Genomic DNA, 27,939 nt, shown 5'->3' on the forward strand with positions numbered 1-27,939 from the left:
GGAGGGGGAGAGAAATGTGACGTCACATCGAAATGCGCAACTTTAAATCCATATAGAATAGTTATAACAACACTCCTACAACATCAGAGTGCAGCGCCACATTAAATACGCGCTACAATGACAATAGTTTAAAGCGATTTGAAGCATGTTTTTTTAAAAATGGAAATATGGTGTTTGGGGGGGGGGGCGGGGGCAGAGCTTTGTGACTTCATACTTGAGGGGGGGGGGTCTGACTTTTCGTGACGCCGTGTGACAAGGGGGGGGGTTAAAAATTGCCCAAAATCTCGTGACGTCATTTATGTACGGCCCCATGCGCCGTGCAGACGGAGCAGTGGGGCCGACTCGCTCGTAGGAGAAAGCAACGGAGAGCGGTGGCAGCAGTCGCAGCGACACTGTGGGAGTCACTTCTAAATATTAACTTTGCAAGGATTTGTCGAGTCGTGTCAGCTGATCTGTAAATTGTTCTTGAGGCTTTTTGGCGGTGTCCCAAGGGCGTGTGGGGACCTGATGGGCATGGTGGAGAAGTTTCCAGTCATGCGTTGACAACGGTGACGAACAAGTGGAGACTTTTTTACATCTATTAACATACAATTGTTATCATGTTACAGTGCAATATCCGTTCCTTTCCCATTACAAGCGATGGTCACACTCGAGTGTTAATATTTTTTTGAAACACCCTGCATTTCAAAGACGCACTCAATGTGAATGTTTATCAGAAGCCATCCTCCGTTGGGCTCTTATTTTAAGATGTTTTCAGCTGAGCAATGCCGAGTCACGTTTATTGTTATCTGGAAAAAATCCACGCCTTGCGCGAGGGGGCAACGCTCGATCTCCGTACAGATGGAGACAGATGGTGACTGGTCCACGTGGCACACAACTTCAAGCTGAACGGCCTTTTAAGTAGGAACACCATGATGCAAATTAAAGCAAACCTGACAAGCAGTCTTAAGTTTAAAACCATGACCTCCTTAAGGAAATTATTATGCAAATGTAGGAATGGTGGTGGTGGCTGCTTGCGCCCCCACCGAAGATGAACATCAGTGGAGGGATGCAGGCAAGGCCGATGAGTCAGATAGATGCCTTCTATGACCTCCTGTCACAGATGCTCGCAAAAAGGGCCCCTCGGGATAGTTATCCTGTTGGGTGACCTTAATGCCCAAGTGGGTCATGATGCGGGCAACTGGGCTGGAGTGATTGGAAGACATTGACAAGATCAGCTCAACAATAACGATAGGAGGCTGCTAGACTTCTGTGCAGCCCATGCACTTGTATTAATGACCAAAACGCTGTTCTGGCATCAGCGCATCCACGCGTTATGGATGCATGCCGGGTCCAAGCAAGGACATCTGCTGGACTACATAGTGACAAAACAGCGGATGTGGGCCCATGTCCATGACACCAGGACCTACTGTGGAGGCGTTCGGTCCACTTACCATCGGCTTGTGATCTGTAAGATGCGCCTGCCATTCTTCCACTCCGGTGGTGGGTGTCCATCTAGGACCCCATGCAAACCCACAGTGGCCTGGTCTCAGCTAGCTGATGGAAGTTGCAAGAATTTCATCATCGTTTGCAGCTGAGGTTGGCATCGTCCCCCCCCCCCTTCTCCTGATGTAGAAGAGAAATGGGTGAGGTTTAGAACTGTGGCTCATGCAGCTGCAATGGCTGTTTTGGATACACGGTCCAGACCTCCCCAGAGACCCTGGCTGACAGAGGAGGTGTTCGGGCTGGCTGAGAAAAAGTGAAAGGCCCACTCTCACCGTCTACAGCATCCCACGTGAGAGAATGAGGAGGTTTACCGCAGCCTTCGCTCAGAGGTTTGGAGAGCCATGAAGCGGAATAGAGAAGAGATGGAGCTGATGTCGCACGACAGGATGTGGTACGAGCAGTGCCAAGATCGGTCTCTGTGGAGGAGGATCGTGAAGGACGCTGCTACTGATCAGTTGGGGGCAGTCGCTCTCCAGCAACAGCGGAGGGCAGAGGAGCAACGCTCACAACAACGAGCGGAGCGCCGGGTGGCTAAAACACAGCAAGGTGGCACAGTAGGCGGCACAGGTGGTGTGTGGTGCCACGGCATCAAAGCCACTCTGCAAGTGCCACGATCCCCCCCCCCCCGCCCCCTGGCCACCACACTGAGCACTCACACGCAGTGCACACACGGAGTGTCTTGGCGGGGGATTGCCTGGCACAATGGGTTTTGATCCGAAGGGTCCCTATGAGGAAAGTCCCACGGTTTCCCGGTGCCAGGAGATTGGCCAACCCTCGCAGGACAGGGTACATTGTGGTGCCCCTGAGTTGGCTTCATAGTGTATGGGCAGAAAACGGTTTACTGGGCCAGCCGCAATGAGTCATTGATGAATCATTGATGAGTCATTGACGAGTCATTGATGAGTCATTGATGAGTCATTGACGACATCGGGAGGGGCTGGGGTGGAATAAGCGAGAAGGGCAGACCATGAGATCGGGGGATCGCAGCGCCACGACCTCCCCCGACCCCCATACCGAATACACACTCGCAGGGTGTGTATTCGCCAGTCGGGTGTCATTCTGGATTAACAATATTAATGAGTGCGAATGTACAGACAATGGGTCGCAGAAGCACCAGCAGCAACGCTCCATGTAAGGACAAAAAAAGGCGGAAAATTGGCAGTAATCACCGATAGGCGCAAGAAGTCAGGGGGATAACGAGGGGAGCCTGAGGCCGTTGAAAGGAGATCTTTTCTTCAACATCTTGGTCGCCAAGACCCCACCGCCTGCCTCCTCGAGCCGCTCGCAACATCCGTGTGACGCCAGCGAGTGCCGCCACGAGGCAGCGATAGGCAAAGTTCGTTTTGTCCTCTTGCCTCTGACTCTCACAGCGTCCGTGCGAAGCCGTGAGTACAGCTATGAGGTACGTGGTGGGGCGTTTGAGTATCTGGGGACTTGGGCAGCAGTAGGCTCTTCTCGCAAAATATTCCCCCCCAGGTAGTGCGGGGGTTTGCGCCGAGAATAAAAGTTAGCACAGAGCATTGGTGCGGTGTCTGTGATTTCTGTGTGGAGCGACTGCGTGGGGGAACGCGCGGCGAGAGTGAACGCGGGGCCGCGGTGCGCGCGTCAAGAGGTAATCCCTCGCTGGTGCGAGCGCGTGCGTGCTCCCCTGTGTTAGCAATAGCTGCGGAGTGCACGGGTGTGTGGTCTAACCTCTTGCGGCTACGAGCCAGCAGCACGAGGATGTCCCTCAGAGAGGGCGCTAGCGCGGAGGGCCCCATCACTCGGCCGGCGGGGGCTCGGCGGGAGCCAACCGACACGGTGGAGCGGACCGGGCGGACATCGTGCCCCACCTGCCTAGCGAGGGCGGTGGGGTGGACGTCGGGCCCCACAGGTGTATCTACCAGTAGTCATCTAAGTCGACCCGTGGCACTTGCTGGATCTGTCCCGTGACCTCCTGCCAGCGGACTCTCGACACTTTACGTGGCCTTAAAGTGCACCTGGCCTGGCACAAGCGCCCGTGGTGACGTCACCATCACTTAGTGGCTATTGGCGGTTGTTGTTGTTGTTGTTGTTTGTGATTAGTGGTTAACGCACGGCGAGACCAACCCGGAGATCCAAGTTCAATTACCACTCACGACCAACGCCAGTCACAATTATTGGAATGGGTTCACGGCCTCCCCTAGGTCGACTCAGCCTCAAATGAGTACCTGGTGCGATGTGTAAACATCGCCACTGGGGAGACAAAAGCGGCCGGGCGTTGTGACTGCCTTCATAGGTGCTCACGAACAACACTTTCTGTAACAGTCTGTTATCGCTACACGTGTGATCGTTGTTGTAAGTGTCTTTGTGTCGTTGTATGTATGCGTGTGTCTTTGTGTCTGTCGTTGTGTCTGTGTGTCTGTGTCGTTGTGTCTGTGTGTGTGTCTGTGTGTCTGTGTGTGTCGTTGTGTCTGTGTGTGTCTGTGTGTGTGTCGTTGTGTCTGTGTGTGTCGTTATGTCTGTGTTTGGCTGTGTCTGTGTCGTCTGTGTCGCTGTGTCTGTGTGTGTCTGCGTGTGTCTGTGTGTGTGTCTGTGTGTGTCTGTGTGTAAGCTTCAGGTCTTCTCGGCCACGGTCATTCCCTCCCTTCTCTACGCTTGCGAAACGTGGACCCCCCTAATGGAACATCTTCGCCGGTTAGAAACATTTAGGCTGGCCTGCCTACGATCCATCCTGGGTTTAACCAGACTGGATTGTGTGAGGAGCTCACAAATCCTTGAAAGATCTGGGCAAGGTCCCATCGGTGAGCTCCTCCAGCGGGGAAGGCTGCGATGGCTGGGTCATGTAGCCCGCATGCCCAGCCACCGCATGCCGAAACAGCTTTTGTTCGGCCGGATTGAGGGGGCTAAGCGGGCGCGGCACGGGCTAGAGAAGAGATGGAGTGATGTGGTACAGGAGGACGTGGAGCTGAGTGGACTTGCCGATGACTGGTACCAGCGGTGTCAAGATCGGCCTATGTGGAGGAGGCTCGTGAAGGACGCTACTGGGCAGTTGGAGGCAGTCGCCCTCCAACAACAACGGAGGGCGGAGGAGCGACGCTCACAACAACGAGCAGAGCGCCGGGTGGCTAAAGAACAGCAGGTTGCCACAGTAGGGGACACAGGTGGTGCATCAGCCAGTCATCTCAGTCAGTCGACCCGTGGCACCTGGGTCTGCCCCGTGACCTCCTGCCAGCGGGCGTTCGACATTTCACGTGGAATCAGGGTGCACATAGCCTGGCACAAGCATCGTGGTGACGTCACCGCCACTTAGTGGCGAATGGCGGTTGTTGTTGTCTGTGTGTGTGTCTGTGTGTGTGTGTCGTTGTGTCTGTGTGTTGTTGTGTCTGTGTGTGTGTCTGTGTGTGTCTGTGTCGTTGTGTCTGTGTGTGTCTGTGTGTCGTTGTGTCTGTGTGTGTGTCTGTGTGTGTGTGTCGTTGTGTCTGTGTGCGTGTCGTTTTGTCTGTGTCTGTGTCGTTGTGTCTGTGTGTCGTTGTGTCTGTGTCTGTGTCGTTGTGTCTGTGTGTCGTTGTGTCTGTGTGTCGTTGTGTCTGTGTGTGTGTCTGTGTGTGTCTGTGTATGTGTCGTTGTGTCTGTGTGTGTGTCTGTGTGTAATTGCGGGGACTCATTACGCTTCTTAAAACAGCATCCGGACTCAAGTAATATGAAAAATAACAGATTTTTTTTCTTTTCTTACAAAACTACATTTTTTCCTTACAGTATATATACATGGAGATCTACAATATATCTTATACTTAACAATGATTCCTTTTTTCATTGAACCCCATTATATTTTACAACAGTTGAACACAGTACATAATCGCTTTCCATCTCTCTCCCCTCTTGACAACGGCTGAGATTACAAGCTAGGCTGGCTGGGAGGACACCATGCAAGGTGACAGCTCCGAATGTCAATTATCGTTGATCTGGGCTAGTCCCATGCGTGTGGTGTGGTGGTGATGATGGGCAGCCATCCTCCCGCCACTCCTCCGCTTGGTTCTCTCCCAGTCTTCGCACGAGATGCTGGCACCGGAAGATTCCCCGAGGCCGTGGTGAATCCCCCCCAGCATTTATTCCGTAAGACACACAGCACCTAATAGGGAGACACACTCACGAGCCATGTAAGTCCCCCCCCCCCCCCCCCCCCCAGATATAAAACTAAACTTTGTCCCCAGGGCGGCGAATGGCCGGCCCTGTGACAGGATCATCGTCCTCTCCGCTCGTGCAACAGCAACAGTGATTCCGAACGAAAGAGAGAAATTTCCGGAAGCGCCTCCTAGTGCCTGCGAATCTTCGCCGAGTTCTCCGGGCTTCCGGCGGCCCACTGCCGACATCATCATCATCATCGGCGACGGAGGTGGTGGTGGAGGGGGCGGTGGGGGTGGTGGCAGTGACAGTGGAGATGGTGGAGATGGTGGGGACGGTGGTGGCGGTGGCGATGGTGGAGATGGTGGAGATGGTGGAGATGGTGGGGACGGTGGTGGCGGTGGCGATGGTGGAGATGGTGGAGATGGTGGGGACGGTGGTGGCGGTGGCGATGGTGGAGATGGTGGAGATGGTGGGGACGGTGGTGGCAGTGACGGTGGAGATGGTGGAGATGGTGGAGATGGTGGGGACGGTGGTGGCGGTGGCGATGGTGGAGATGGTGGAGATGGTGGGGACGGTGGTGGCAGTGACGGTGGAGATGGTGGAGATGGTGGGGACCGTGGTGGCGGTGGCGATGGTGGAGATGGTGGAGATGGTGGGGATGGTGGTGGCAGTGACGGTGGAGATGGTGGAGATGGTGGAGATGGTGGGGACGGTGGTGGCGGTGGCGATGGTGGAGATGGTGGAGATGGTGGGGACGGTGGTGGCAGTGACGGTGGAGATGGTGGAGATGGTGGAGATGGTGGGGACGGTGGTGGCGGTGGCGATGCTGGAGATGGTGGAGATGGTGGGGACGGTGGTGGCAGTGACGGTGGAGATGGTGGAGATGGTGGAGATGGTGGGGACCGTGGTGGCGGTGGCGATGGTGGAGATGGTGGAGATGGTGGGGATGGTGGTGGCAGTGACGGTGGAGATGGTGGAGATGGTGGGGACGGTGGTGGCGGTGGCGGAGATGGTGGAGATGGTGGGGACCGTGGTGGCGGTGGCGATGGTGGAGATGGTGGAGATGGTGGGGATGGTGGTGGCAGTGACGGTGGAGATGGTGGCGGTGGCGGAGATGGTGGGGACGGTGGTGGCGGTGGCGATGGTGGAGATGGTGGAGATGGTGGGGACGGTGGTGGCAGTGACGGTGGAGATGGTGGAGATGGTGGAGATGGTGGGGACGGTGGTGGCCGTGGCGATGGTGGAGATGGTGGAGATGGTGGGGACGGTGGTGGCAGTGACGGTGGAGATGGTGGAGATGGTGGAGATGGTGGGGACCGTGGTGGCGGTGGCGATGGTGGCGGCGGCGTCTTCATCCCTCCCGTCGTCAGGACGGCGATGTTCCTTGCTGGTGCAGGGGACCGGAACCCAGCTGGTAGAGACAAAATGCCCGTAACATCGATATGCTCCTCATCCGTACTTGAGGCATTCACGGCAGCACCCACTTACTGCAGGGGGCGCGTCTCGCGAGGCGACGAGCGGGATGCGTCAAGCACCGCCCATGGTCTCCTGTCCCGTGTTAACAGCTGAGAGACGTTTCAGCCCCAAAATGTCCCACGCTCGAACAACTTTTTTCGTTAACATGAGAAGTACAAATTATCGTACAGTTTTAAAATATAGGAATAAAATGTAAAATGTAACGCCTACCGTACATGAAGAAACACAGGGCAAGATCCCCCGTATAGCATAGATCCCCCGTATATATTACCTGTGAGGGCAAGTGCTGTTAGCGAGCACCTATGAAGGCCGGCATGGCACACGAGGGGTGGGTGGCCAGAACCACGCCCGGCCGCCTTTGTCTCCCCAGTCGCAATGTATACACATCGCACCAGGTACTAATTTGAGGCTGAGTCGACCTAGGGGAAGCCCAGGATCGGTTCAGATAATCGTCACTGGGTGTTGGTGGCCGTGAGCGGGAATGGAACTCGGGTTTCCGGGTTCGTACTGCCACGTGCTAACCGCTGCGCCACCGCTCCCCACACCTACCCATTATAGTGCTACACAACCCTGGCCCTGTCTATAACAATAAAGTAACTACGTAACTACCGTGTTTCAGATCTGCCTTATGTTCACTAACACGTTCCGAGACATGTTGCTTAGTTTCCCCAATTTAACTACTGCCGCAGACACAGCTTAGTTTGTAGGCGCCGGGGTATTGCAAGTCAGGGATCACATCTTTCACAGATGGGATCAGATCACGAATTTTATGCAGTGTTAAATCGAACCTGGATCTTGTGTTTGCTCATGATTTTGGAATCTTTTTGGTGACCCCTGCTATGTATGGCAAGGTGATGGTTTTGTGTCTGCGGCAGTCATTACATTTTGTGTCTGCGGCAGTAGTTACATTGGAGAAACTAAGTGACATGCCTCGGACCGTGTTCATGAGTAGGACCAATACCTCGGCCGTGGCTGATCATTGTTTTAATGCGGTGAACTCATATGGAATTGATTTCTCTAAGACGAAGGTACTCTGCAAACCCACTGGCTATCAACAAAGATTTGTTCAAGCCATCCATATATACAAACACAGACACAATTTCCACCGAGAAGATGGGTACAAACTGAGCATTGGAAGGACGTTATCAACCAGTTTAAGTCATAACTGGCTGTGATGTTCCCATCCTACCACCTTCCGATGTTCGTTGTTCATTAACAGGTTCACACTACCACAGCCAATTCGCGTGCCGACCTGGAGGTGGCGGTGGCTCTGCGATCTTCTATCAACATGCTAATTTTCAGCTGGCAGCCCTTTGATTGGTGGAAAACCAACCACCGTCATGGTTGCTGCCCACCACTCACATTACCATTGGCTGCTGACATTTGGGCCACGCCCATTTCAAACCTTTATAAACAGTTTGCCTTTAGAATCTAACCCACTTTTCCTGATGACGACCGCTTGCGTTGCGATCGAAACGCCGCAGTTTTTTGTTATTTTTTTGTTATTTTCTTTGAACCTATCTACGTGACTTTACCAAAAGACCCAAAGAATATGGATTCTCTACGCCCGTTGCCAAAAGGGGAGGCACTTTAACTCAACAACCCAGCCAGCCCCAAAACTTCACCAAATGCACCACTCGCACACGAAGACTCACTTCCCCTGACTCATGGTCCGGCTAATGTCGCCGTCCCAGCTGCTGTCTTCTCTGAGGCCCTTCTCAGTGCCCCTCTCGCCGGACGCGGAGGGGATCGCCCCGCCCGACGGTTCGCGAAGCCACTCGCAAGGCGTCAGGTACGACTCCACACTCTCGGAGGACACCGGCGGCGACGGGACGAAAGCCGCCGGATCGGGTGACCCGCATCCACCGAAAGAGGAGTCGTCGTCAATCTCGCTGAGCGTGCCACAATTATTGCCGGGGGTAAAAAAGGTTCCCTCGGCCTGGCTAGACGGCGTCGGGCACGCTTCCGCATCCAGGTCGAGGGAGCTGTCCGCCATCCACTCGTGCTCGAGGGCGTCCTCGGGCGTGAACCTCCACATGGGATCCCACCTGGAGAGAGGGGAAGGGAAATAGCTAAATAAAGCGGTCAAGAAGGCCCACTCCTCTTCAAACATGGAGTAGGCGCGAGCTGTACGGTCTGTTCTCCGAATAGCACCGCATGGTGCTTTCACGACACCATCGAGCGACCGGAACTACGTCGCAGCGCGAGTAGGGACAAGCGGTCGTGCGGCCGCCTCGGCGCAACGTAACGCAGGGACATTGGGATGCTGGTGGATGCTTCTGGATGCTGCCCACCATGCCCACCACGCGCCTCGGTCTTTGTTCGGCCTGCGTATGCACCTCACGCATTATCGCGGACTGCGCTTTACCCTACGTTATATATTGCTTATTATAATGCGATTTTTCCTAAACATTTTGTTCTTCAGGAACACAGCTACTATCGCGTGATAGGATAAACAGGCTGCATGCAAATTTTGATTTAAAGCTTCCGTGACTGCAGTAATTCATATCCTTAGTTTTTTCGGTAAAGTCACGTTGCACGCAGTTTTACCGACAACCGTATCACGTCACGTGGTTGACCGTCAGATGACGTCATCAAAAACATTTTGCCCCTGACAGGACAAGCAGCTGCCCAATCTCAACGAAATTGCATCTGTCAGGTGAGTGTCGATCGCAGATGTGAATTGAATTATCGACGAAGATAATGCGCAGTGGGCGGTGGTGTGCGACTTACGTGAGGCATCCTTTGATGAAATTGAGGAAATGGATATTTTCCGTCCCAAGCACTTTGTTGAGGGGTAAGCTTTCCGGGGTTACTTTCTTGTTCTTGACGAAGATCTCGCCCATGTGACCTGTTTTACGAAACAAACAAGGACACGGATAATTAGTGCTGGGATGAAGACTGCAACGCAGTGCGCACTTTATGCATGACTTGAATGTCGCTTCAGTGTTGCCGAACGAATACATGATGAGGTCGTGCTCGTTGCACACAAAGCGCTTGCCGCAAATGAACCACTATACCTCGCCATCGAACAAAGACGGAGGTCACCGCATCGCACGGCGCTTTAAGATGCGCCTCTGCGGCCGTCTGGAACGCTCTTCCTTCCGATATTAGGAAGCCACTGGGAGCTGTGCACTTTTAAATCATCATCGTCGAGATTAAAAAACTAATTTATCTTGAAACAGATTTTTTGTGTTTAATTTGTTGTCCTTCCCCTGCACCTTCAATGAGCACGGTTGGCTACGTCAAATCTCAGACTCAAAGATGCACTTGCACGTGGAGATTCCCCGTCGGCTCATGGCCGATAAAGGGAAAACAGATTAAAACAGAGGGCAATATCGCTGGCTGCATGGCCACACGGCTCTAGGAGAAGTGCCAGCGCAAGTAGCGACCGCCGCCCCGTCCTCCACTCACCAAAGGAAATGAGCTTCGCTTTCGAGGTTACGATGACAGTCATTGGCGGCACCCCCAGGATCTGCACGCACGCACGCACACCACAGCGGCGATGAGTTGACGTGGGCGAGATCAGTCGAGAGATTAGTCGTTGATGCACACGCGATTACGTGTGTCCGTCCGGTCGACTTACCTTCGACCACTTTCGTCGGATCTCAGAAGCTCAGCAGGTTTTGGCCTGCAAAGTGCTCGGATGAGTGACCATTGCCCACACCAGATTGTCGGGATTACGTGGTGTGCATTACAGGGCAGTGCAACAAAATCTATTGTTGTACTTCATATGGTTCCATGCTCTGCTCCCCTTCACCAACCTACACCGACCATCATTGTGCAGTACAGTACTACTATTCGCTATTACTACTCAACTATTTTTTATTTTACCAGGTAATGCCCCACTTAGCTATACAGTAGCTCTTTTTCAGAAGCAACCTGGCCATCACAATGGATAGCTTCACGAAGTGGCTTGCCATCACGTGATAACTTCTTTTCGCAGCCAAATACTCTGTTTGCGCACACGGAGAGACGCACGGAGCGACGCACATGGGACTCGCTTCGCGGTTCGTGACATGTCGTGGGTCTGTTATGAAACCGCGTTTATATTGAACTAACTGCAGCTGACTTGTTATTTCATTCAGGTGACGGCCTCACTGAGTTGTGCAGCATCTTTTGCAGAAGCAACCTGGCCTATCACACTTGATAGCTCAACGGTGTGGCTTGTCGTCATGTGGAAATGTATAGCCGCAGCCAAATACTCTGAAACGCGTGGTGATGTTGTTGTTGTTCTAAATGTGGAGGGGAAAACCCGAGGACCCGGAGGAATATCCACGCAGTGACCACGGGGAGAGAGACAGAGAACGCGCAGACTCTAAATATACAGCAGCAGCAGCAGGCGTCGAATCAAACCCACGACCTCCTGCGTACCAGGCGAGGTAGTTAACATCTCGCCACACGTAACTTGTAGAAAAAAAAAACCCTGTGACAAAGAGCTTCATGGCTCATCGGATTCCTCCAGTATTAAACACACATTCAGATTCTAGTCGTTGTTGTTGTTGACCTAGAAAGACCTCGAGCATACCTCGATGACCCTCTCCAGATGGTGACATTCCAACTTTCTCTTGAAGAGGTGATGGCCAGTCACGAGCTCAGCAGCCACGCAGCCCAGAGACCACATGTCCACGGAGCACGTGATGGGCAGCTTGAGGTACATCTCTGGCGCTGTGTACTGCACCGTGCCAAACCTCTTGAAGACTACAAAAAAAGAACGACAACAACAAAAGATGTCGATATATCTTGCATTAGCATCTCTTGCCATTGGGGCGAGAGATGTTAACAATGTCGCCTGGTACACAGGGAGGTCGTGGGTTCGATACCGACCCTGATGCCCACTGTGGTCGCGTGGATTATTCTCAAGGCAGGCACGGCACACGGCGGGGTGGGTGGACAGCACCACGCCCGGCCGCCTTTGTCTCCCCAGTCGGAATGTTTACACATCGCACCAGGTACTCATTTGAGGCCGAGTCGATCTAGGTGAGGCCCAGGACCGGTTCAGATAATTGTCACCGGTGTTGGTGTGCCGTGAGTGGGAATCGAACTCGGGTCGCCGTGGTTTATAGCGCAGCACACTAACCGCTACACTAACCGCTACACACACACAGTACACACACAGAGTACACACACACAGTACACACACAGAGTACACACAGTACACACACAGTACATACACACGGCACACACACAGAGAACACACAGTACACACACAGTACACACACAGAGTACACACACAGTACACACACACAGAGCACACACAGTACACACACAGTACACACACACACGGTACACGCACAGAGTACACACAGTACACACACAGTACACACACACGGCACACACACAGAGTACACATAGTACACACACAGTACGTACACACACACGGTACACACACAAAGTACACACAGTACACACGCAGTACACACACACACGGTACACACACAGAGTACACACGGTACACACACAGAGTACACACGGTACACACACAGAGTACACACACACAGTACACACAGTACACACACACAGTACACACACAGTACACACACACACGGTACACACAGAGTACACACAGTATACACACAGTACACACACACGGTACACACAGTACACACACAGAGTACACACACAGTACACACACAGAGTACACACAGTACACACACAGTACACACACACAGTACACACAGTTTACCACGTAGGCTTTCGTGACCAATATCATCCATAATACAGTTTTTTTGGGGTTAGATTGCGTGAATATATAAATGTGTCGTTAAACCCGCCACCACCCGACACAGCCAACTAGTAAGGGTTGTCACGTAAACAGAACGTGGCCAATTCGTCACTAGTACAGCACTAGTGTATAGTAGTGTATAGTGTAGTGTATAGTGTAGTGTATAGTGGTGTAGTGTATAGTAGTATAGTGTAGTGTATAGTAGTGTAGTGTATAGTGTAGTGTATAGTGAAGTGTATAGTGTAGTGTTTAGTGTAGTGTATAGTAGTATAATGTATAGTGTAGTGTATAGTAGTGTAGTGTATAGTGTAGTGTATAGTGAAGTATATAGTGTAGTGTATAGTAGTGTAGTGTATAGTGTAGTGTATAGTGAAGTGTATAGTGTAGTGTATAGTAGTGTAGTGTATAGTGTAGTGTATAGTGCAGTATACTAGTACAGCACTAGTGTATAGTGTAGTGTATAGTAGTGTAGTGTATAGTAGTGTAGTGTATAGTGTAGCGTATAGTAGTGTAGTGTATAGTGTAGTGTATAGTGTAGTATACTAGTACAGCACACCGGTTGTGTTGGAAAGCCAAGCCACAACATTTACAATCTGAGTACGACGTTTCGCCAGTAATTACAACTAGCTTCATCACGCTCGCTGTGCACGTTAACTTGTGAGCCCGCGCGTTGTGGTGTCCCGTGTATTCTGCCCGCGTGGGTACTCTCGCCACTGGGCAGCTCGTGGTTGGCGTGTACGAGAGGGGCACAGCGGCGCATTCGCAAGGTGGTTAGTGCAGCCATTTAAATCATGCCACGAGGGGCAGCCGCGAGGGGGGGAGAGTCGGAGAACGGTGGGTCACAGGAGAACGGGGAGATGGGGGGCAGTCTCCCCAACACACACCCACTCATGTGAGCTCACTTACAATTGGGACACTCTTGAAAGCTGAGACCAAAATCTGCGAGTCTGACATCGCTGGTGTCTTGGTCCTTGATGAGGATGTTTTCCTGGAGAAGACAAAGATGTTAGATACCTCGCCTGGTACGCAGGAGGCCGTGGATTTGATCCCAACCCTGATGCCTGCTGCTGTATATTTGGAGTGTACATGTTTTCCCAGTAGTTGGATGGATTTTTCCGGTTTCTCCCTCCACATTTAGAATCAACATCAGACGCTGAGAGTATTCGGCTGACATATATGTTTCCACATGATGATTAGCCACTGCGTTCAGCTATCATTTTTGATAGCCAGGTTGCTTCTAAAAAAAGCTACACAGCTCAGTGGGGCCTTAAATAAAAAGTAGTTTAGGTTATAGTTTCAAAAACACTCCTGGATTGCGACTCTCTACTTCAGTTCTAATACTAATGGGTCATCTGTTTTACGATAGGGTTCAACTATTTTTTAAATCGTGAATTTGTTTCCTCAAAAAGTGTGAACGTTGCAAGTCAAAGTTATTGCTACGCAGACCTCCTGGGGGTACCGTGAGGTGATTTATAAAGTAAAGTGATTTATGAACGTGAGGTGATTTATAAACGTGAGGTGAAATTATATCAGACGAGAGAGTCATTGGTGAACAACCGTGTTGTATAAATCTACCGATATAAAATAACGATAACATTTAAATCCATATGGTAGCCTATAAGGATATAACAAATGACGTCACGCGTGCAAAGCGCGCCCGTTGATTTTTGTTTGTATTCGCTTGCAGTTACTGGCCAGTTAGCATACTTCGCAAAATGGACAATTAGTTAAAGTATTGATGTTCATTATTCATACATTTATTTATCAGGACCATATTGGGTCAGGCAAGGGGGGTACTCGGTTGAAACAAAATTCAGGGAGCTGGTGGGAACGTTGGGTTGCTCGGTCAATGGCCAGGGTCAACGGCGGCACCACGTAGTGTATTCCGCAAATATGCCCGACTGTGAGGGCGGGCACAAGCCGGCGTGAGTAGGTTAAACGTTGAGTTTTATAAGGGCACCACGGGGTGACCAGCCCCACCCAGCCCCACCCCTCCCACCCCCCACCCAGCCCCACCCTCCCCACCCAGCCCCTCCCCACCCTCCCCTCCCCAGCCCCTCCCCACCCTCCCCTCCCCACCCAGCCCCTCCCCACCCTCCCCTCTCCACCCAGCCCCACCCCTCCCATTTTATCCGGGTGTCCGGATACACGTGAACAGACATCCACAGACATACACAATTAATCCCCTGCCTCCTGTGAATTAATCCCGGTTGGGCTTCCAGTCCACTACGTCTCCTACTACCAGTATAACCACTGGCTTAGAGCATTGCCACTGAGATGCACGAAGCGCTGTGGGTGGGGCGCTGTGGGTGGGTGGGGCACTCTGGGTGGGACGTCAATGACGCTGCAGGCCGTTGTATTCACTCACCGGCTTCAGGTCTCCGTGAATGATTTTTTTATTCTTGAGTTTCTGCAGGGCCTTCAGAATGGACCTCACGTACACCTTGGCCTCGGGCAGGGTAAAGGCCGTGGGAGCCAACTTGAGTTGCTGTCTGAGGTCTCCCCTGCGAGACAGAGCGGCACGCATGGTTACGCTCCCTTCTTCTTCTTTGTGACCAATGCGCATGCGGCGCGTATTGGAGACGAGGCTCCTCGCAAGAGCCGGATGTCGACTCTACCGTAGCCGGTCGCTCACAAACATTCCCCACGCCGGTGACGTAGGGCCCCGTGGGGGACAGTGTCCTCGTGCACGGCTGACAAGTGCTCCCGTTTCCCATCGCTGTTTATAATCATGAAGCAGATGCATTGTGTTATGTGTATGTATGTTGCGGGGAGGAGGCTCGTGATGGACGCTGCTACTGGGCAGTTGGAGGCAGTCGCCCTCCAGCAACAAGGGAGGGCGGAGGAGCGACACCCACAACAACTCACGTCAAAAGCTCAAGGACCAGACTGAAATGGCCCCTGAAGGTGAAGGTGTTGAGGAGTTTGATGACGTAGTTGTTGTTTTTCTCTTTCGACTGCAACGCTTTAAGCATCTGCACCTCCCTTTTGGAATGGTATGGCTTGGCGCTGCGGAGAGAAAAGTGGTGAACGAGTCTCACCCCGCTCTTAGTACTGCACGTTGAGAAACAAGGTGGCCGCATCAACACATTTCTTTAATGATAGAGGTGTTTTTCTGGTTCGATCGCGTAAATATATAAATGTTGTGTCATTAAAACCCGCCACCACCCGACACAGCCAACTAGTAAGGGTTGTCACGTAAACAGAACGTGGCCAATTCGTCACTAGTACAGCACTCGTGTATAATGTAGTGTATAGTAGTGTGTAGTGTATAGTGAAGTGTATAGTAGTGTTTATTCGTGTGTAGTGTATAGTGACGTGTATAGTAGTGTATAGTGTAGTGTATAGTGGTGTAGTGTATAGTAGTATAGTGTATAGTAGTATAGTAGTGTATAGTGTAGTGTACTAGTACAGCACACCGGTGTGTTGGAGAGCCAAGCCACAACATTTACAATCTGAGTACGACGTTTCGCCAGTATATACAACTAGCTTCATCAGGCGACAGCCAGGTTTGTGGAGAAGGCCACCTGTTTAGTTCCTTATATAGAGGCGTAGATGTGGTGACCACGCTTCTGCGCTCTTGCACCACGTGGGGGGGGGGGGATTACTGAGTTAACATACATGATGCATGTACATTATGTGAACCCTTTGATCTTGTCCTTCCTGTCCATTGTGTATTAAAGTAGCCGTACCAACGGTAATCCCTATTGAAGTATGGTGCCCTTTATAGGCATGCATTTAAATCATGTATTATTTGATGATTCCCCCACTCACCTCCGATTAACACGGTTGGCTACGTACGGCACGAAAGAAGTTAAACATTTATACATCCCCATCGCAGGAAGGTGGAATGCCTTAACAGCGCAACCCAGCAATTTGGGTAAGCACTCCTCCCCATAACTGCACCTGAGCTAGCGATGGAAATTTCTAAATATTACAGGGACCACTCATATAAAAGGAATTCCACTTCGAACATTTTCTTTCCTGATTATGTTTTATCTATAATACTATTCAGAGAGGAAACATCGACTGCTGATCACTATCTAGATTTTTCAGGATTGTCTCCTATAAATATACACCGATGCGAGTTGATTTAACACGCAGGATTTCGTGACTAATATTATTAATAATAAAAGGATTTTGGGTAGGATCGCATAAATGTGAATGTATCGTTAACCCACCACCAGCCGACACAGCCAATCAGTAAGGTTTGTCGCGTGAACAAAACGTGCCAATGATCTATTATTTAAGCACATCGGTGTGATGGCGAGTAAACCCACAACATTCACAATTGGCTATTCAAGACATCATATATTGATTCATTATGATTAACCCATCTGGTAATATGTCCTGCATATTTTCAGATTAACATATTCCATTGTGACTTATATTACAGTAGAATAAACCCCCCTCTGATCTTTGCGCCTGATAGGCTTACGGTGATGATGTCATCTTGCTCAATTAAAGACTGGAAGGAGGAAGACGTCTTCACAATTCTGGAAAATCGCCTGATGATGCTGGTTGTAATCACCAGCGAAAACGTCATATTCAACTGTAAATGCTGTGGGTTTACTCTTCATCGCACCGGCGTGCTGAAGTAATCGCTAATCGGCACATTTATATTCACGCAATCTCTTCAAACTCTTCTCTTCACAATTCCAGATATAAACTCACTATGATTCGTGCTGCAGCATTTTCACAGCTACTTCCCGCTTATGTTTGTGATCCAGGCATCGGATCACCTGGCCATATCCTCCCACTCCGAGCACACTCAGGAACTGGTACCTATATGCCAGATGCTCATCCTGGACCTGGAAAACATTACAAAATAATTCGATTTACACTCAGATAAAACAACATTTTCAAACCAAACTTTTATTATTTTGCCAGGTAAGACCCGCTGAGCTATATAGCTCTTTTTCAGAAACGACCTGGCTATCACAAATGATATCGCTCAACGAAGTGACTTATCACGTGGAAATTTATAGCAGCCAAATAATCTAAATGCGTGACGTTGATTCTAAGTGTTGAGGGAAAACCCAGAGGACCCGGAGCAAAATCCACGGGACCAAGGGGAGAACATGCAAACTCCAAATATACAGCAGGCTATTGAACCCACGACATCCTGTATACCAGGCGAGGTAGTTAACATCTCGGCACCGTTCAGTCAGTGCTCAATCACAACTTAGCACTCATTTAACCAGTGCTCAATCGGTACATTGCTCGTATTCATATTTTTCAGAGAAAATAATTAAAAAGTATTGGAATCATGATTTTTGTCTATCCGTATACCGATCTGTCTATGAGCACCAGTGGCTGTGATTCGTGAACACATTTTACGGGATGCAGACCAAAAGATTTGTCAGCCTCCAGAGAAGATCCCGAGTGTTGGGTGGCAAAGTCTACAATCCTGACGTGAACATTGCCACCATGTGGGCTACGTGAAATGGGGAATGTAAGTTAACTGGCACTGCTACAAGAGGCATTACTCTGACATGCGGCACAGGGCCTCAAATCGTTGCTTTTTTAACTCGAACATCTAAAAGCCCCAATTTTTTTTTATTCTGTAAGGTTGAGGTAAAACAAATTACCTGATGAAAAAAAATAGGCAATAGTACAGGAGGTGTGAAGATGTTTAAACACCAAATAGACACCCACTGTAAGGCATCAGGTATGCGTTAACCACACACCATCGTGGTAAGAGACCCAAGCAAGCTCGTTCTGATAATATCTGGGTGTCTACTTGGGTGTCTGAACACCTCCTGCGTTGTTGTTGCCAGGAAAAGGTGGAGCGTCTTCTTTTCTCTTCATCATGTTGATACTGGCAACAACATTTCCCGTAATACAATTTCTCTATACACTTGCAGTAGCAATCCAGTACGTCACTCAGACAAAGTGTAAGTAAGCGTGCAGTGTTTTTGGGGTGTTATTCATAATGAAGGTTTTTTTTGTTAGATCGCGTAAATATAAATGTGTCGTTAACCCACCACCACCTGACAGCCAATTAGTAAGAGGTTTTGTCACGGGAATAAAACGTGCCAATTAGTAACTGCTTCAGCCCACTAGTGTGTTGGAGAGTAAACCCACAAAGTACTCAAATGGTAAATGTTGTGGATTTACTCGTCAACACACTGGTGTGCTGAAGCAGTCACTAATTGGCACGTTTTATTTACGTGACAAACCCCGATACTAATTGGCTGTGTCGGGTGGCGGTGGGTTAACAACACATTTATATTTGTGTTCTAACCCAAAACATTTTTTAATTTTGGATAATATTGGTCACGAAATCCTATGTTTCGATTTAAAGCTTTCGTGACTGCAGTAGCCTTCTTCAGGTGAAGGAACAGAATTGTCGGGACGACAGCGCTTCAATGAACACTGCTAAGCTTGGCAGCGTCTTTTAAGCTGTGTTGGATTAGCAGTGTGTTGCTAATCCAACACATTAACACAGCTACTTCAATGCTAAATTCTTCTGTTGATATGTAAACTCCTTTGTCAAGGCGCTCTGCTCCTCCCACCCAGCTTAAAAGACGCTGCCAAGCTTAGCAGTGTTCATTGAAGCGCTGTCGTCCCGACAGTTCTGTTTCTTCACCTGAAGAAGGCTACTTGTGTTGTGGCCGAAACGTCGTGAGAATTTTATCATGTTTTATTTTTATTATTTTATTTCCATTCTACGTGACTTTACCGAAAGAACCAAGAAGAGAAATCCTATGTGTTAAACCAGGGGTGTTATGTTTACAGTGAGATGTGAATTGGTTGGAAACCACATGGACCTTGGTTGAGGGTACGTACCAAATTGTAGTGGGGACTTATGAAATCATGGACAGCGTTGAAAGAACTGTGTGACGGCTGACGGATCTTGAAATAATAGATGCGCTTGTAGCGTGTGAGTTCATCATGCTCAAACGGTGTCATTCTACTTCCGAATTTCAGGATGATATCTGCATGCACACACAAAACAAAGACAAAGATCCCCCGTATATCCTTTAATGGACTGTTGGAACAAGTGCTGTGAGCGAGTAGCACCTATGAACGTCGGCGCTGTGGCACACAAGGGAGGTGGGTGGCCAACACCACGCCCGGTCGCCTTTGGCTCCCCAGTGGCAACGTTCACACATCACACCTGTTAGTCATTTGAGACCGAGTCTACCTAGGGGTGGCCCAAGACCGTTTCAGATAATCGTCACTGGTGTTGGCGGGCGTGAGCGGGAATCGAACTCGGGTAACCGGGTTTGTAGCGCGGTGAACTAACTGCTACACTAGCGCTGTCCATACACGCACACATACACGTACGTACCAAGAACGTGTATGTGCATTGAAAGCAGAGTAAGCATCAACAAGGAGAGCATCACTTACAAGAGCTCAGTCTAACCTCTTACGTGTCTTCTATTGAGGGGTATAGCATCGTTGAGGGATGAGACTTAATCATGGAATGGAAGCCAAAGGAGGAACACGCCCAAGAAGAAATTACGCAATCGGAGAAATGAAATGAGAACGTGTACAGGTTCTAGGACTGTTTTATGGCGGAATCATGCGATTATGGAGATGTTCTAATCAGAGGTGCGGGGAAGGACAAAAAACTAACACAAAAATCAGTTTTAAAGAAATTAGTTTGTCAATCTAGATGATTTAAAAGTGCATAGCTCCAGAGACGTAGCAGTGGATCGGGCGCTACGATTATACTGTAGTGAATGGAGTAGTACCGTCAGGCGTGTAGTGCATCCCTGCCTCTGCGATGACGACAAGTTCATCCATTGCTGCTAGTCACGCGCGGACACACAAACGCACAGATATATCAGTAACGCCTTCATCACGTACAACGCGACGCACACATGATTGCCCCATGACGAAAATTTAGCAGCATTCTCTTGAAAAACAGCCATGAGACACACGGTGGGGCCCTCCTGGGTAAACAAATGCAACAAAACGACACAGACAAGTGGATAATTTAATCCATGATAGAGGTTTTTTTTTGGGTTAGATCGCGTAAATATATAAATGTGTCCTTAAAACCCGCCACCACCCGACACAGCCAACTAGTAGGGCTGTCACGTAAACAGAACGTGCAAATTCGTCACAAGTACAGCACGCCGGTGTGTTGGAGAGCCAAGCCACAACATTTACAATCTGAGTACGACGTAAAATAACGACAAATTTATATATTTACGCGATCTAACCCAAAAAAAACCTCGTATGGATGATATTGGTTGCGAAAGCCCACGTGTTAAACGGATCATTTAATATAAATCAGTTTTAGCTAAGGGATATGTGATCACTTAAGGTGTTTATGTGGCATCGATTATCCTGGACCTCAATAGAGATTGTACCCATGTCTGTACTGTGCAGAGGGCTTGTGAAATAAAACGTCAGTGTTTTTGATGTAATTATGCAAACGGAGAAATGAAATGAGAACGTGTGCAGGTTCTAGGACTGTTGTATGGCGGGATCATGCCATTATGGAGATGTTCTAATCAGAGGTGCGGGGAAAGACACAAAACTAACACAAAAATCAGTTTTAAAGAAATTAGTTTGTCAATCTAGATGATTTAAAAGTGCATAGCTCCAGTGGCTTCCTAATATCGGAAGCAAGAGCGTTCCAGACAGCCGCAAAAGCATATCTGAAAGTGCGCGATGCGGTGACCACTATCTTTGATCGTGGCTGTTGATAATGCAGTGAACTCGAGTTGTGCGTGTGTGCGCTAGATGCAGAGACGTAGCAGTGGATCGGGGGCTACGATTATACTGTAGTGAATGGAGTAGTACCGGCAGGCGTGAAGTGCATCCCTGCCTCTGCGATGACGACAGGTTCATCCATTGCTCCTAGTCACGCGCGGACACATATACGCACAGATATATCAGTAACGTCTTCATCACGTACAACGCGACGCACACATTCATGCGTCGTGGGCCAGTGGATTGCTGCCAAGGCAACCTGACGGCGTGGCCGCACGTTTGCCGATCGTTGCAAGAGGTTCGCGGTTAGACTCCAGCGGCCGCCCTGGATAATGCTGCAGTGTGTATCTATGATGCGAACGCGACATGGACGCACGTGCCGTTTGCTTCGCGGCAAACGTTCAAGGTCCCGTGACACAAATAAGTGCAAGAGTAGCCGATTATGTGCCGGCGTTTTGATCCAAATTGAGTAAATTACTCAATTGGAAAGTAGAAAGCAATCATTGCCCCCGACTGATAAATAAAGAAGAAAAAAGGTTTTACCATTTCTGGGAATAACACAAGGTGTTAAAATGTTCACTCACCAAATAGACCCCTATTGCAAGGCATCGAACCTGCATTAACCACACATACTTGTGGTAAAACATGCAAAGAAACACGCTTTGATAATAACGTAAGCATTGTGCTAGAAACTGACTTGGCCTCACCAGAGAGAGCTTCCTTTGTGGCCTTGTCTCACCAGTGATATAGAGCAGAGAACAACGCCAAAAGGCAAACGTCGCCCCTACGACATCATCACCCCTACGACATCATTATCCCTACGACATCATCGCCCCTACGACATCATCACCCCTTTGTTATCATCATCCCTACGACATCATTACCCCTTTGTCATCATCACCCCTACGACATCATCACCCCTTTGTCATCATCGCCCCTACGACATCATCACTCATATGACATCGCCCCTTTGACATCATCGCCCCTATGACATCATCACTCCTATGACATCGCCCCTTTGTCATCATCGCCCCTACGACATCATCACCCCTATGACATCGTCGCCCTATGACATGATTGCCCCATGACGAAAATTTGGCAGCATTCTCTTGAAAAATAGCCATGAGACACACGGTGGGGCCCTCCTGGGTAAACAAATGCAACAAGTAGACAAGTGGATAATTTAATCCATGATCGAGGTTTTTTTGGGTTAGATCGCGTAAATATATAAATGTGTCGTTAAAACCCACCACCACCCGACACAGCCAATTAGTAAGGGTTGTCATGTAAACAGAACGTGGCCAATTCGTCACTAGTACAGCACACCGGTGTGTTGGAGAGCCAAGCCACAACATTTACAATCTGAGTACGACGTAAAATAACGACAAATTTATATATCTACGCGATCTAACCCCAAAAAACCTCTTATGGATGATATTGGTCGCGAAAGCCCACGTGTTAAACGGATCATTTAATATAAATCAGTTTTAGCTAAGGGATATGTGATCACTTAAGGTGTTTATGTGGCATCGATTATCCTGGACCTCAATAGAGATTGTACCCATCTCTGTACTGTGCAGAGGGCTTGTGAAATAAAACGTCAGTGTTTTTGATGTAAGGGGAACTGATATCTGTGCGTATACTTTCACATGAGCCGTTGTCCATGCTGTCAATTGAGCTTGTGTCACTGTATTGTGATGTGAGTTTGTAGCATTGGACTGTCAGGCGAGCATGTATCAGGTATTAACATCACCTCAGCCCATCATCTCTCAGGGTTGGTGAAATAAGCGCCAAATAAATACCAAATAAAATTAATGGAAAAGCCCGGAGTGGATATCCTTTGAAGAAAAATTCCACAGTCCCTTAGCAGGTTGTCTCCGCATAGGATGACCTCAATGATGCACTTTGAACTCATCTAGATTGAAAGCAAATTTCTTTAGAACTGCTTGTTGGGGGCCATCCATTTAGTACGTACGCATGGAGGGGGGAGGGGGCGGTTAACCCAAATGCGTATGCTTGTGTATGGGGGGTCGACTGACAATGTACGTACGCATAGGAAACGGGGGGGGGGGGGGGGTGAAGCCTCGATAATAATTTGTCTATATTGGCCTTCAAAATAGTTAGATAGTCCTTGATCGTTTCTGCGTTGATTCAATATCAGCCGTTCTATAGGATTCGGGGGGGGGGGAGGGGTGCTTCAAGCGTATGTACGCAGGTGGGGCGGGGGGGGTGTAAAAAGTATGCGTGCGTACAGGGTGGGGGGGGGGAGGGGTCAAGTTTTGACAGACTTTTGCGTGCCTACTAATGGATGGCCCCTTTGTTGTGTTTAGTTTTTTGTCCCTCACCCCGCACCTCCCATTCGCACGTTTGGCTACGTACGGTGCCAAAGAGGTTCAACATACATAGACATTGCAGTTACGGGAAACAAAAAAAACACACGGTCCTAATTTTGTCAACACCAAAGGAATGGTGAGCTGAGTAAATCTACAACTGGGATTTGGGTTTGCGTCCGTTAGAGCATAAAGACATCACTCAGCGTCACACGGCCAAACGCACGCATCTACGCATGTACACCATAACGTAGATGTGAAACCCCCCACCAATGATCCTATTCAGACTGTCCACTTTGAAATCACATTCATGGCTAAGTAGACCCTGTGGTTTGTCATGACTTACTTACGCGATCTAACCCAAAAACCTTTATTATGAATGTCAGCTCTTTGGTGACTGCATGCCTACAAGTAGGAAACTTTCGATTTAAAGCTTTCGCGACTGCAGGGATTAATCTTCTTGGTTCTTTCGGTAAAGTCACGTAGAAGGTAAATAATAAAATAATAACAATGAAAATAATAAAATAAAATATTGTGATAATTTTATTTTATAATGTTTTTTTATTATTATTTAATTTTATTATTTCCCTTCTACGTGACTTTACCGAAATAACCAAGAAGTAGGACACTTCATCATTAGACCTTTGCCAGTACCAAAATGTAATAATAGGGTTTTTCCCCTTTTTTCTGGCAACAAAACTGAAACCTTTTAACAAGGATTCATGTCTGCATTAACCACAATACCTGAAGTCAAAATGCAAACAAAAACATACTTTGATAATATATGATGCATTGCCCTTGAAACTGATTGGTCCACACCAAGGGACGGCTTTCTTTTGAGCCTCGACCCAATTGGTGCTCGACCACATGACGCCAAAAGGTGTACGCCTTTTATTGAACATTTGTAAAATGTTCCCGGATTATTTAAGAAATGTGAAAGACAAATAATCCCACTTTCGTGACGAGATATCACACAAATTAAAGAGACATCACCTAAGGAGCAGGAGCTCCACCTACCGTGCGACTGCTCTCGACGAATTCAATCCCAGAATGCAACGCGGGAAGCCTGTGCGCTCGGTGACGTCAGAGGGGGACCACGTGGGCCGCGGGTTCTGATGTGAAATGTTCGCCGCATAGCTTTCAGCCGCTTGAGCACCACGTGCACCACACACGCCGTCGATGTCGTGGTACACAGAGGCAAAGATCTCCGTGACACACGGTTGGGTCAAGTGGCGTTAGCGAGTAGCAGCGCCTATGAAGGTCGCTACAGGAGGGGGTGGGTGGCCAGCAACACGTCCGGCCGCCTTTGTCTCCCTAGTGGCGATGTTTACACACTGATGGCACACACACACACACGTGTCACGACTCATGACACACACACACACACGTGTCACGACTCATGACACACACACGTGTCATGACATTCAAAGGTGTGTGTGTGTGATCAGGAAAGTTTTTGTGTGATGTTGCGTGGAGACGCTGCTGCCGAGTGGTGGCGCTATCGGCAGTCTGTACAGTGCACACGCTACGAACCCGGCCACCCGCGAGTTCGATTCCCGCTCACGGCCACCAACACCACCAGTGACGATTATCTGAACCGGGTGCTGGGCCTCCGCTAGATTAACTCGGCCTCAAATGAGTAGCTGGTGTAGCGGTGTGTAGTAAACATCGCCACTGGGGAGACAAAGGCGGCCGGGCGTGGTGCTGGCCACCCACCTCTCCTGTAGCCACTTGCCCCTACAGCCTGTAAAGGCTACACGGGGGATCTTTGTACTCGATGTCTACTGTAATGTAGACCGACGCCACTGCTTCTCTACAATAAAGTTTAAAAAATCACAACAACCGACTGGTGAGTACAGCGCCTCTGTAAACGAGTATATTATATCTTTTATAGGCGTAAGTTTATATTTTATTCTTGAAAAGTCGTATGTACAGTGGTTGAAAACGTAGGCAAACCACAATTACAGCTCGCAGATAACTCGCAAATTCTATTAACCAACAGCCTCCAATCCCTCCTCCCACATGTTACGAATTAATGAACATCAATACTTTTAACCGATTGTGCACGTCTGTGCGGTGATATCCTAACTGGCTAGCCACTGTAAAGCGACGAGAAGTTTAAAAATAATCAACGGACGCGCTGTGCACGCGTGAGGTAAATGTGTTTACCATTGGGAACCAACATTACTCTGGATTACCAGATGGATGTAAATGTTATTCCTAGTTATTTTATATCGGCAGATTCATACCACACGATTGTTCACCAATGACTTTCACATCTGATATAATTTCGCACGTTTATAAATCACCTCACGTTTATAAATCACCTCACGTTTATAAATTATCAAGTTTATAAATCACCTAACGTTTATAAATCACCTCACGTTTATAAATTATCAAGTTTATTAATCATCTCAAGTTTATAAATCACCTCACGGTACCCCGCAGGGGTCCCCGTAGCCCCCCGGTTTAAGAACCACCGCTCTAAGCAATAACTTTGACTTGCAAAGTTCACGCTTTTTGAGGAAAACAAATTCACGATTTTAAAAATTATTGACCCCAATGGTGAAACAGATGACCTATTGGTACGAGGACTGAAGTAGAGAGTGGTACTCCAGGAGTGTTTTTAAAACTATAATACTAAAGTACTTTTTATTTTACCGGATAAGGCCCCACTGAGCTTGAGAACAATTTTTTGAAGCGACTTGTCTATCACAAATTATAGCTCAACGAAGGTGAGGTAGCTTATCACGTGGACATTTATAGCAGCAGCCAAACACTCTAAACGCGTGGTGACGTTTATTCTAAATGTGGAGGGTAAATCGGAGGACCTGGGAAAAAATCCACGCGACTACGGGGAGAGACGCAAACTCCAAATATACAGCAGCAGCAGGCGTCAGTCGGGATAGAACCCACGACCTCCTAATTGATAAAATAAAATAACAATAATATTCTCACGACCTTTAAGTGATCTGAGCGTGGCTTTTTCACTCCAGTGCTGTCCTCCAGACCGTCTCGTCCCTACACCTGATGAAGGCCGCTTGTGTTGTGGCCGAAACGTCGTGAGAATATTATTGTGTTATTTATTTTATCAATTTATTATTTTATTCTCATTCTACGTGACTTTACCGAAAGAACCAAAGAAGATGAATCCTTGCAGTCACGAAAGCTTTAAATCGAAACCAGGTGAGGTAGTTAACATCTCCTAGGCGAGGTAGTTAAAATCTCTTAGGTGAGATGGTTAACATCTCCTAGGTGAGATGGTTAACATCTCCTAGGTGAGGTGGTTAACATCTCCTAGGTGAGGTAGTTAACATCTCCTGGGTGAGGTAGTTAACATCTCCTGGGTGAGGTGGTTAACATCTCCTAGGTGAGGTAGTTAACATCTCCTCGGTGAGGTAGTTAACATCTCCTGGGTGAGATAGTTAACATCTCCTGGGTGAGGTGGTTAACATCTCCTGGGTGAGATAGTTAACATCTCCTAGGTGAGGTAGTTAACATCTACTAGGTGAGGTAGTTAACATCTCCTAGGTGAGATAGTTAACATCTCCTAGGTGAGGTGGTTAACATCTCCTGGGTGAGGTAGTTAACATCTCCTAGGTGAGGTAGTTAACATCTCCTAGGTGAGGTAGTTAACATCTTCTGGGTGAGGTAGTTAACATCTCCTAGGTGAGTTAGTTAACATCTCCTCGGTGAGGTAGTTAACATCTCCTCGTTGAGGTGGTTAACATCTCCTGGGTGAGGTAGTTAACATCTCCTGGGTGAGGTAGTTAACATCTCCTGGGTGAGGTAGTTAACATCTCCTGGGTGAGGTAGTTAACATCTCCTGGGTGAGGTAGTTAACACCACTGGGGAGACAGAGGCGACATGGTGCTGGCCACCCACATTCACCACGTACCCCCAGGAGTCCGCATACTCCCGGCTGAGAACTACTGTGGAGTAGAATACCATTTGTTATAGAGTTTTTATTACACATAAGGGACAGATAGCTATGAGGGAGCCATACTGTCTTGCTTGCTACCTACTTGTATTTGATGACATGTTCTCAATGATGTTAATTCTTTGTTGAGTTTTGTATACGCAATGCATCATCGGCTTCCATCATCTGTACACTGCTGGATCAAGGGCTTTCCCAATACCAAAGAAAATAATCTTGATTTGAAG

At 48.8% G+C, this 27,939-nt stretch overlaps 1 protein-coding gene across 1 annotated transcript; it reads right to left on the minus strand.

The window, feature by feature from the left end:
• Positions 1 to 5,145: 5,145 nt before the first annotated feature.
• On the minus strand, positions 5,146 to 25,183 carry LOC142930392 (uncharacterized). The gene is made up of 13 exons (XM_076072717.1): positions 24,793 to 25,183; positions 21,536 to 21,592; positions 20,476 to 20,529; positions 19,565 to 19,713; positions 17,447 to 17,583; positions 15,641 to 15,781; positions 15,141 to 15,276; positions 13,679 to 13,760; positions 11,576 to 11,748; positions 10,462 to 10,522; positions 9,781 to 9,898; positions 8,703 to 9,095; positions 5,146 to 6,982 (listed from the first exon to the last, which is right to left on the minus strand). Exons 2-13 carry the CDS (start codon positions 21,585 to 21,587, stop codon positions 5,641 to 5,643), a joined length of 2,838 nt encoding a protein of 945 aa, XP_075928832.1. The 5' UTR covers positions 21,588 to 21,592; positions 24,793 to 25,183; the 3' UTR covers positions 5,146 to 5,640.
• Between the last annotated feature and the right edge of the window lie 2,756 nt (positions 25,184 to 27,939).

This window comes from Petromyzon marinus, chromosome 38, assembly GCF_048934315.1.
Source record: "Petromyzon marinus isolate PM22_M1 ecotype Great Lakes invasive population chromosome 38, UKy_Petmar_22M1.pri1.0, whole genome shotgun sequence".
Taxonomy (NCBI): Eukaryota; Metazoa; Chordata; class Hyperoartia; order Petromyzontiformes; family Petromyzontidae; genus Petromyzon; species Petromyzon marinus.